The sequence below is a fragment of the Primulina eburnea genome, chromosome 11 (assembly GCF_022965805.1).
Source record: "Primulina eburnea isolate SZY01 chromosome 11, ASM2296580v1, whole genome shotgun sequence".
NCBI lineage: Eukaryota > Viridiplantae > Streptophyta > Magnoliopsida > Lamiales > Gesneriaceae > Primulina > Primulina eburnea.
Window position 1 is genome coordinate 36,692,691 of NC_133111.1, and position 12,194 is coordinate 36,704,884.

The following is a 12,194-nucleotide window of genomic DNA, read 5'->3' on the forward strand; positions in this document are numbered from 1 at the left end:
TCGTTCTCGATACGAGTTTTGCATCTGATGTCATCCAATTGCCCCAAGGACAAAAGATTTTCGTCAGTCCTTTCACATGTCGTACCTCCTGTATAATGCGAATGGTGCCATCAAACATTTTAATTTCGATAGTACCGACCCTAGCAATTTCCAAGGCATGATCATTTCCCATGAATACAGATCCTCCTGAGACTGGTTCATAATGATCAAACCATTCTCTCCGAGACGTCATGTGCCACGTCGCACCTGAATCTATAATCCACTGTGTCACAAAATTTGTGCCTGCCTTCTGCAACAATTGCCGCTTCGCTGAATAATATTTCACCACTGCCTGAAGTACTGGCCACATTCCTTGAGAGCTTTTATCGATACTCGTACACTCTTTCTTGAAGTGCCCTTTACCGCCACATTTAAAGCAGTAAATATTTTTCTTCTAACTTCTCGACTTTGATCTACCTCGTCTTTGACTCCCATTGGACTCACGGTCCATGAATCTTCCTCTTATCATCGGTAAAGCCTCTGCCTGCTTCGATGTTACCAACCAATCTTCCTTATTCTTGCGCCGGCTTTCTTCTCTGAGAACCGCAGTTAAGACATCGTCGAATCTTAGAAAGCCCATAAGAATATTGTTGGTAATGTTGATGATAAGTTGATCGTATGAATCTGGTAGACTTTGAAGTAGAAGCTCTGCACGATCATTTTCCCCTATTTTATGCCCCATGGAAGTGAGTTGGGCAAATAGAGTATTTAGTGTATTGATATGGTCGGTCATCGATGAGGATTCCGCCATCCGAAGAGTATAAAGCTTTCTCTTTAGGAAAATCATGTTGTGTAGCGACTTGACCTCGTACATCTTTGTCAGAGTATCCCAGATAACTTTGGCTGTTTTTATCTCAGAGATACTTGACAAAACTTCGTCAGCTATAGCCAAGTATAAATTGGCAACAACATTAAATTCATCTCATTCCACTTTTCATCATCCGTAACTTCCAGCGGTCTATCTCCAATAGCCGCCAAGCAATTTTCTTTTCTTAAAACTGCTTGTATCTTTATTTTCCACAGCATAAAATTGCTTCCATTGAACTTTGCTATCTCGTACTTTCCCGCCATTATGTCTACAACAATTTTAGTAGACCGGACAAAATAATCCTGCCTTAAATAAAAAATCTCGAAAAATCTTTTCTGATGTGGAAGATCAGTCTAGGCTGCAACCACAGAGCATACTCAGAATTTTAAAAAATTTAAACCAAGGCTCTGATACCACTTGTTGGTCCCACGTGCAGAATTTGAGATAATAAAAACCCGAAAATAAAGAATAAACTGGACACCGAGATTTACGTGGAAAATCCCTAAAATTATTAGGGTAAAAACCACGGGCAAAATGAAAAGAATTTCCACTATAATATTTTGTGGTGTACAACTCACTCACTGTGTTTCCAAAGAGAACACACACTCTCTTAATACAGGAGAACAAATACCTCACAAATATTATAGAACTAAGCACTTAAATGCTTATAAGATGAGAGAAAACTCGAAGAAGGGATGATTTCAGAATGAAGGGGGGAGCTCTATTTATAGAGCCTCTTGACCGTGTGAAGACGCGTTTTATACGCGTAAAACAATTCCATTTCAAATTTGCCTTCGGCCAACCACATGTTTTAAAACATGCAAAACATTCCGTCCCCACCTTATTTAATTTTTGCCTGACTATTCTTGCCGACACGTACATGATTCTTGATGTTCTGGATGATGATAAAATCAGATCCGTTTCTGTTAAATCAAAAGGTTTAGTCAACCGGAACAAGTTACAGGCACTGAAATCGGATTTCGACGTGGTTCGGAGAAAATGATAATCGTGGAATTTGTTGACCAATGGCCTTCTCCTGTATTTTCAATGTGGAACTTTGGTTGCATTCCCAACTATTCATCCTTTAAACGAAGTTCCACCATTATTATCGTGGTTCAACTTCATGTCTATCTGTCATCCAATCGAGGTCACTCATCTTCACTGCGTTGGGGCACATGCTTTAAATGAAATACAAGCATCACCCACCTCGAGAGCTCATCACGGATTTACTGGGAGTCCTTACATCTTTCGTTTAAGTATCTGAGGATTCAACCAACATGGATCAATCTAAACCATGACTCTGTTTCCCACAAACGGTGTCACTTATTATGCCATGTAATTCATATATCTATACAATAATATGATATTATCCACTTTAAGACTAATCTCTCATTGATTTGCTTTGCCCAATGGAGATATCTTTCTATTTTATTAACTTATATTCTTACCCTTATATTTTCTTTCTATATAGGACTTTGATTGTATTCTCAAAAATTACAATTTTTTTCCACCATAACATTTATTAGTGTGTTGTCTCCTATCTATAATTTCCCTTTCAAATTTTTGTGGTAATTCTTTGCTTTTGTTTTATGTTTAACTAAAATACAATCTTCCAATAATCTACATTGTAATAGAGGTAAATTAAGGATTTCGAGTGAAATTTTAGGAGAAAAATCTTTTAAATTATATAACCCACATGAAAATATATTATTATGATTTGAATAAATTTATAATTAAATGATGATTTTTTATTTTTTTAAGAATATTTTTTAATGTTTATCTTATATGAATTAATTTATCCAGCATGGAAGGAGAAAATTATATATATATTCAAATATATTTATAATATTTTAAGAAGTAATAACTAAGCAATTACTCTTAAATATTTGTGTAAGCACAGATTAAAAGGGAATAATTCAAAGATACCCAAGAGATATTGATAAATATTTTTCAAGCAAAAATAAAATAATTAGAGAATAAATTATTGATAATTTGACTAATATTTTTTAAAAAGTATTTCACTATAAATTTTTAAAAATATATTTGGTTTGGATATTAAATTTTGGAAGTAGCTAGTATGTCCGTAATAATAGCTCCCAACCACTAGTACTATGCTGCGGTATTCCAAATGTAATTTTCTATCAAAAAATAATAGAGAAAGTTCAAACAAAAACTCACCAATCTTCACGTGTATGTGGGCTACATATCTAGCTATCCGCCTCGTTCAAATTAAATGATGTTACCGAGTTGTCTTAATGCTAATTCCTTCGTGTATGTTTCAAATTCATGGAATAGCTGATGGTAATAACGCGACTCAAATTTCATACCGTATAATAGTCCAACCATAACATGTCGACCATTATCCTGGTAGATGAAATCTTCGCATTCCAACGGTTTCTTTTCTAATAATTTCACTGATTGTATTCAATCTATGAAAATCAAACACATGATATTGAATCTGATATCAATTGTAGGATCAAGCGCTTGTTGTTTTACCAATAATCATAGCTGATAGTTACTATACAATTCCTCTCTTGTGTTGTATCCAAGATCAACGTGTCGATCACTTTCCTGACATGGGCCATTATTTCGTCCCAACGAAATGACTTTCAGAAAATTTTGGATGAATTTTTTTTAGATATAATTTACTTTTGGAAAAATTATAATATTGATTTTATATATTAATCTCTCTGCAATTGATATTGTCAAATTTCGATCTTAGTTATTTATCTTAGTTTTATTTTTTTGTGAAATTTTAGTACTTTCTCCAACATGATACTCACGAGGGTTTGTGTAAAAAAATAACCGAACTTCCAAAAATTAAAAGATACAAAGTTAAAACTAAAATTGATGAAAAAATCGTAAATAGACAAATATTTAAAACCATAATTGTAATTTTCTTCTCTTTTTTTCTTTAAGTTTTTCAAATAATTGTAGTCAAACTCGCCATATTAGTCTTCGAAAAATGTTTTACAAAGAACTATACATCAAGGCTGTGTTTGGATTTGACTTTAAAACTAAGAATAACGGTCTTTATTTAAAAAAAAAAAAAAGGAAATGCATGTACGCAATAATACAAATATAATTGCATACATAATTAGAATGACTTTGTCAATTATGGGGTTTCCTTATTTGAGGATTTTAATTATCGAATGACAGCTTACTCACATTATCTAAGACATAGTTTGGTACATGGGATAAGAGATGGATTGATAAATAATCATCTCTTATCCCATGTTTGGTACATTTTTTTAAAAGCTCATGATATTATCATGAGCCCGTGATAAATAATTTATATAGGGATAAAGTATCCCTTAAATGAGATGTTATAATTTTAATCTAATGATAAAAACACCACAAATGACTTAATTGCCCTCAATATATAAAAATCCTAAACCCTATTGTTCTCTTATTTTACTTTTAAGTAGAAATTAAAATTAAATAAATATTTTTATATATTATATAATATGATAAATATATAAATGAACTTGAGATAATTATATAAATGATTTGTATGAATCTCAATAAAATTATTAGTATCACTCGATTAACTTTAAAAATTTATATTTGATTTGGCTAACAAAATTAAGGGCTCAATTATCATATTATATAATATATAAAGTTAGGTAAAATAAAAATAAATCATGCAAACACTGTCGACGCATGAACAAATAAGAAATATGAACTCAAGCAACAAATTTGAAATTATAAAATTTATTATGATAAGGTTAATTTTGTCATTACAATCTAATATATAAATTTAATCACTCTTATTAAAATCATACCAAACATTAAATATAATATCATATATCTTATTTATCCTTAACTTATCCTTATATTATATATCACATGTTTATCCTATCATGTGTACCAAACTATGCCTAATAGTATTAAGATATCAAAAAAATCACTCTCGTGGAACATAGACTGACTCCTCATAGCTCTTAGCATTTGAGGAAATGATAACTTTTATTAATTATACAATTTTACCACGAAAAAATATATATATAAAAAGATGATATTATTTATGGGAAAAATAATTTTTTTTGTCTATTAACTTGCTCAGTTTTGGGTTTGAGTCCATTAACTTCTCAAAGTTTGATTTTGTTGGCTGACTTATAGTTTTCGGCTCTTTTGATCAGATTGTTGATGTGACATTTGACGAGTCATCAATTTTCAACATCACATCATCATTTTCGATGACATATAAGCATTTTTCGATATAACATCAGAATTTCTAGTGTCACATCGACAACTAGACCAAAATAATCAAAAAAATTAAAAGTTAGTATATCAAAACCAAACTTAGAAAAACTAGTTGATCAAAACCAAGAATTAAGAAAATTAGTAGACCAAATAAATATTTTTCTATATTTTTTACAACCTGAGACAAAGTGAACTTTCACTTTCCCCGTGAATTTTTAATAAGATAAATTTTTATATAATATGTTATTCTTCTTAAATTAATTTTTGAAATAAATATTTTAAACTCATGTCGATGAAGATTTTTTTTATTCAATCCATTTTCATTTTATCAAGTGGAATCTATTCGAATTAGGGATGTAAACGAGTTGAGTCGAGCCGAATAATATGATGCTCGAGTTTGCCTCTTGTAAGGTGTATAAATTCGAGCTCGATTTAAGCTTGTTTGGCTTGTTAATAGTTTATTTATCATGTTTAAAAAGTCTAGCTCGAGTTTGGTTTGTTAAGCAGACTCGATTTGAAGCTCATTAAACAAGATCGTTTTCGAGATCGGAAAGCATTCTTAGCCGACTGCAATGCTTCTTAAGATATATATGAGAAATTAAGGGGGCATGCTTCTTATTTTATTTCATTTTAATCACTCTCCTTACGCACAAATTTCGACGTGGGCAATGCAAGTTATTATTGTACACTCAAATCCCAAAAAAACTAGTCAATCTCGGGCTCGCTAACAAGCTACCAAGTTTAGGAGTCTAATATCCTTAAACTCAAGTTCGGCTCGATAAACTTAACGAACGATCTCGAGCGAGATTTCAACCGAACCAAAATCCTAGTAGCTCTCCAACGGCTTAGGTCGTATACCTCCCTAATTCGAATTATCGGTCAATATTGGACCAAACCGTAACAATATTTTATGAAGTGTGTTTTATTTTCAATATACTTTTCAAAAGCTCTCGAAAGTCAAAACAAAACATCGCCAATAATACAAGAAAGAAGTCACCAAACATAACCTAGCTAATCTTTGTCAAACTCGACTTCTTGTAGTTAGTAAATACTTTTCTTCCCTCTTTTTACATATGTAAATAAATGTATATATACAAGAAATTAATCAATAAAAATTGCAATTTTCTTAAAAACCCAATAAAAAAATCGGTTCAAAAGGGTGGTTGTAGGTTAGTTATGACCATTAAATGCAGCTCACGCAACAATAGATCGCCCACCTCTCGCATGAGCCACCTATATCAGTTTCACCCCTTATCTTTAAATTATATTGAAGATTTTTTTCAAAACATGTATTTTTTTATTGAAGATTGCTTTATTTTTTTTATTTTTCTACATGATGACTTGACCAAATGCTATTCAAAAATACCAAACTGTGAAATTATGAATATGCCCCGACTCGCCATCCTTCACCCTTTATAAGTCCATAAATTCATTAAATTAAGTACTTATATTCATAAAATTCGGTAGAGAAGGAAACCATTATATTCCTGCTGAAATTTGCTTCGAGGAAGAAAAGAATGATGGAGAAAGAAGAAGACGTAAATGTTTATTCCCCAGAAGAAATCAAAGAGAAAAATGAGGAGAAGATGAAGATCGGCTTGATGAGAAATATGGTTGAAAAGCAAGTTTCTGGTTGCAAGGTAGGTATATATTTGTACGCACAAATACTGGTATATATATATATATATATATATATATATATATATATATATATATATATATATATATAAGTATTTCATGAGCTTTAATATCCTTTTTATTGAAGTTCTAATTCATTTGATGGAAATGCTATGTAATTTATCTACCAAGCCATGTAAGGAAAAATGAGCGGCAATATACCCTCAAAAGCTTTATAAGAAATATATGTTTGACTAATATAAAAGAAAAAACAAATTTAAAGTTTGTTAAAATAGTCAAAATCTTTATAAAATAAGAGCTTGGAATGTTAGTCGATTAGATAAAATTTCTGAGAGTTTACATATATGGACTTGGACAATACCATTCTTTTAAGATAACTTTTAAGTTAAATTAAGTACATATCTCAATCTTAACATGGTATTAGAGCTTCTGTTCCACCGTTGTGTGTTGATTTCTCATAGTTGAGTCACCCGCTAGTTTGGTCATTTGAAAATTTCACGCTCCAAGTATTGATTTATGGGCATGAGAGAGTGTGTTAGTTGTCCAATCGGTTAGATAAAATCCTCGAGAGATGCATATATAGACTTGGACAATCATTTCCTCTTGAAGTAGTATTTAGGATTGAGTTAAATTCGAGTCTCAATCTTAACATGAAACATGTTTAAAAAACTCTAAGAAGCAGCCGGCGCAACATCAGTGTTAAGAAACTTTCCTTCCAGAAATACAAACAAGAATGCGATATGAATCAGCAAAGTATGCAACAAAAGAACAAAAATAAGAAACACATAATTTTACTCGGTTCGGTATGATGGATGATGGCTCGGTATTCTAAATCTTGACCGTCCAAGTCAAGTTTTGATATATATATATATATATATATTGCATGTATACATTCAGAAACGGAGCCAAGGGGGCGAGTGGCGACACCTTGTCCCTACTCAACTCTCCCCTGCATTAGGAAAAGTAATTAAATTTATATACGGTGAAGAACCCTAAAAAATCAAAAGTACATAATGTTTGAAAATAAAAATGAAAAATAGAAAAAAAATTAATTAGAATGTTTTAATAAAAATATCAAAATTACTTTTAATTGATAACACATGTCTATCTCTTTAAATTTAGAATATATCTCTTGTGAGACGGTCTCACGAATCTTTATCTGTGAGACGGGTCAATCCTACCGATATTCACAATAAAAAGTAATACTCTTAGCATAGAAAGTAATTTTTTTTCATAGATGACCCAAATAAAATATCTGTCACAAAATACGACCTATGAGACAGACTCACACAAGTTTTTGCATTAAATTTATTGGGAGTAAAAGCATCAAATATATTTCATTTTATTTACCAAAATGTCATAATCATTTTTGAAAATTCAAAATCACCATGAAACTAGATTTGATATTTTGATTAAATCAAGAAGAAAATGAAGAAAAATCTGAAGTTAAGAAACACAAAAAACTAATTTTTTAAATGATTAATTACTGAAAAATAATTTTATTTTTAGATATTACAAACACTATATAGAGGTCGGTAGCAAAGAGTTTCTAGATCTTAGGTTCTTGAAATTATATTGGAATATTCACACTAACTCAAAAATGGAGATCATATAAGAAAAATTAAATCTATTTTTTTAAAAGTTGAGAAAAGATTGTCATAATTGAGTATAAAACCTGAAACCTCGTCCAAACTTAGGATTTTGATTCGAGATAAACTACAAATCATCGTCAAAATTGCTTCGTTCAAGCTTGAGATCTTAATTCAAGATGAACTACAAGTCATCGTCAAATCTAAATCAGGTAATTGGTTGATAAACTGTAGCCTCGAATTTAAGCTGTTGTGGACAAATATAATAACGTACCCTTTAAGTTAAAACATATTTCTTGACCAACTAACTGATAACGCATTCAATTAAGAGAATGCACAAGTAATTTCATGGGCTCCCCAACCCATTAATGAACAAAAAAATCTTATAATTTCTTATTTGGAATTTAATTTAATATTATCAGTGATGAAATTTATAACTTATTAATATTTTAAAGTAATTTATGTACGTTTAAGTTTGTTTCTTCAAGATTTTTTTTCCTTTTTTCTAGAAATTCTGTTGACGCAGAGTTTGTTTAACAAAATTATAAAAATGGTGCTTTAATGTAAAATAAAAAATTTGTTGACAATTTTTTAGAATTAACTAGAACTAATATCAAATCAAATTAGTGCGCTTGTAATAGACGTTACAAACGCCTAACAAGTAAAGATTTGATCTGTCGCACGAATTTGAATCATTCGATTTTAAATCTTCGTGTATGTACAAGCAACAGGATGTAGATGATTCGACGCTAAGAAGATTTCTTCGTGCGCGCGATCTAGACGTGGAGAAAGCCTCGGCGATGTTTTTGAAATACCTTAAATGGAAGCAAACATTTATTCCCAAGGGTTTTGTTTCGGCTTCAGAAGTCGGAAATGAAATAGCACAAAACAAGATGTTCAAGCAAGGAACAGACAAGAAAGGCCAACCCGTTGCGGTAGTTTTTGGTGCAAGGCATTTTATGTGCAAAGGAGGAATAGATGAATTCAAACGTAATTATTTATTGGAATTAAATTAAATTGTAGTTCTTGATTTTTTTTTATTTTTTATTTTTTTGCTAATTTGTTGCTCAAAAATTAATTTGCTTATTTTTTTTCAGGGTTTCTGGTGTTCAGTCTTGACAAATTGTGTTCAAGGTACGTACCATCTTCTATTATTTATATAATATTATATTACAAAAATAATTATATATGTAAAATAATAGTCTTAAATATACATGTTGTTAATAATCAGGTTGTTGGCTATTCCAAAATTGAATTAGTTTATTTAATAAATCAAATAAGTTACATAAGTTATTTTAAATGTAAATTTAATACGTATGTAAATATATTAATAAGTTTATAAATAGATATGAGATTAAATAAATTATTAAACATATTTTCAAAATATTCATTTTATAGAAAAGTTACTAATGTGCAAATATTTTTTTCTCTATTTTAGCTACCATGTGTTTCTTGATGCCTTTCAGAATAACAGATGGACCTGAAAAGTTCATAATTATAGGAGATTTAAAAGGATATGGCTATCGTAACAGTGATGTTCGCGGTTACCTTGCAGCCCTTGCAATTTTACAGGTTAGTTTTCGTTTAGTTGTAATAACAATTGAAACGTGGTGTTTGAGCCGTTGTACAGTTTAAAACATTAGAGTTATAGTGTTAGTTACAATCAAATATAGTTTTTGGTGAAACGACAAACACTCGATCTACACACACCAAACCAAAAGGGCTTATTAATTACTAACTAATGAAGTTCCTGGAACGAAATCTTGCGATGCATGATTTAACGATTCTGGCTGGTTGTTTGTTTGTTTGTCTAATGATCCATCCATTGCAGGATTACTATCCGGAAAGACTTGGGAAAGTGCTGGTTATTAACGCACCCAACATATTCATGACACTGTGGAAGTTCATTTACCCATTTATCGACAAAAATACCAGAAATAAGGTAATTACAACATCTATATATGGCTTCGTGAGCTATTGAAAAGTGGCGCTTAATTTGATTAAAATTAAGTAACGAAGGTGGGAGGTTTGGATATTAATACGGCTCGATGATGAATGTAACATAATTTTCTTTGTAAATATAGATCGTCTTCGTCGATAACAAGAGAATGAAGGATACTCTACTAGAAGACATAGAGGAATGCCAGCTTCCAGAGATTTATGGTGGAAAACTGCAGCTTGTTCCTATTCAAGATTGCTAGCTAATATACTAAAAACATATGATCCATCATGTCGTAAACTAAAGGAAAACTCTTGTTCAATATGAGTAGAGATATGATATAGTAATTGGACGAATTTAGTTCGATAAGTGGAGATGAAACATCAAGAGTTTTTACTTTTAAAGAGACCTTTTTAGTTACTGCGTTTTGGTGAAATATTTTTCATAATTCCAATATTGTCTTTCTTTATGTTGGAATTGATAAAAACTAGAATGAATTCTAGTTTTGATATGAATCATAAGATAATTTATTACATATCATTGTTTTTATCTTACGTTTGGCTCATTTCACAAATATAATCTTATTATTCATATTTTATAAACCTATTTTTTGCTTTAGCACGGGGTTATTGCTTCTTTAATATTGAAATATTCTATTTTCAAAAACTCATCTCCACTAATATACACTAAGAACAAGTCTTATTCATTTGTTGGAGCTTCTATAGCAACTAGATCTAAAGGGAAGTTATGAGAATTACGTTCATGCATAACTTCCGTACCAAGGTTAGCACAGTTAATAATATCATCCCAAGTATTAATTACACAACCTTACTATCAAATACTGATCGGTTGAAATTGAAAATCTTTTGTCCTCCTCCTTGGAACGAGGCTGTTGACATATTTGATTCACCTACCCTCTATCAATAATGCTCAGGTACTATGTGACACGCACCGAAATCGGGGTTAATTGACATCGACATTGGTCAGCGATCACATAATCGCCAAACAACAAACCTCGTAGTTCAGTATAAACAAAAATCAGTTTATTTCATAATTAACTCAAAATAATCTTGTCTTGCAACGATAAATTACCAAACGAATAAAATATGCGGAACTGTTGTACAACTTGAATTAAAATTTAGGAAGGACATAAGCGATTAATCTTCATATTTCGAAACTTCATCACCAACCCCAAAACATATCATTTGTCCTCCACTATCGCTCATATTGCGACGGTTAGATAAACCCGTCGTTATTTTCTGCGACGGGAGTTTTACCCGTCGAATTATGCGACGGTCTTGTATTCTACCGTCGTTATTTTTTAGCGACGGTTTTGGGAAACCGTCTCTTAATTCAAAAAGCGACGGTTTTATTAAAATCTGTCGCTACTATAGCAACCGTTTAAGGAAAACCCTCGCTATATTAGCGACGGTTTTCATAAAACAGTCGCCGAACTGGATCGACGAACGTTTTCGCAACACCGTCGCCATATTAGCCACGGTTATTAAACAACCGTCGCCGATCTAAATCGGCGACGGTTTTTACCAAAACTGTCGCTACTATCGCGACAGTTTTGGTTGAACCGTGGCTATATAGCGACGGTTTTATAAAAAAACCGTCGCTATTATTCTATATATACCGAGGTTCGTAGACATTTTCTTAAACGATTTTTCGTCTATCTCTAGGAGTAGTTAAACTCTATCCATTTTTCGAAGTTTCGATTTTTTAATTTTGTACTAACATTTTTTCGTATTTATTTCCTAGATTTACTCGTCGGTACGATCTTCCAGCGTTACGTGGAGCTGCATATCTGCGCGCAAATCAGGTTTTAATTTTTTTTGCAACGAAAATTTACTACATAATTTTAATTTTTGCGTAGTAGTTTTTTTTATGCATGTTATGGTTACAAACCGTCGCTTCTTAAATGGCGGTTTTTTAAAAAAAATCGCCGTTTAATATAGCGACGGCTTTTTCA

General features: G+C 31.4%; 1 protein-coding gene across 2 annotated transcripts; it reads left to right on the top strand.

Moving 5' to 3' along the window:
* The first annotated feature begins 6,459 nt into the window (after window positions 1-6,459).
* LOC140805761 (uncharacterized) lies at window positions 6,460-10,639 on the top strand. Of its 2 annotated transcripts, none has more exons than XM_073162057.1 (6): window positions 6,460-6,693; window positions 9,006-9,270; window positions 9,378-9,414; window positions 9,747-9,852; window positions 10,112-10,222; window positions 10,365-10,639. In XM_073162057.1, the coding sequence occupies exons 1-6, from the start codon at window positions 6,571-6,573 to the stop codon at window positions 10,479-10,481; spliced, it is 759 nt and encodes a 252-aa protein (XP_073018158.1). In that variant the 5' UTR covers window positions 6,460-6,570; the 3' UTR covers window positions 10,482-10,639. The 2 variants fall into 2 exon arrangements, with proteins under 2 accessions (XP_073018158.1, XP_073018159.1); XM_073162058.1 differs by having other exon boundaries at window positions 6,480-6,693; window positions 9,012-9,270.
* The last annotated feature ends 1,555 nt before the right edge of the window (window positions 10,640-12,194 follow it).

Excerpts from the sequence above, each read along its gene's own strand:
- LOC140805761 (XM_073162057.1), top strand. The coding sequence starts at position 6,571 with ATGATGGAGAAAGAAGAAGACGTAAATGTTTATTCCCCAGAAGAAATC. Across the intron at positions 6,694-9,005 it reads AGCAAGTTTCTGGTTGCAAG|CAACAGGATGTAGATGATTC; the intron begins GTAGGTATATAT and ends TGTATGTACAAG. Across the intron at positions 9,415-9,746 it reads CTTGACAAATTGTGTTCAAG|AATAACAGATGGACCTGAAA; the intron begins GTACGTACCATC and ends GATGCCTTTCAG.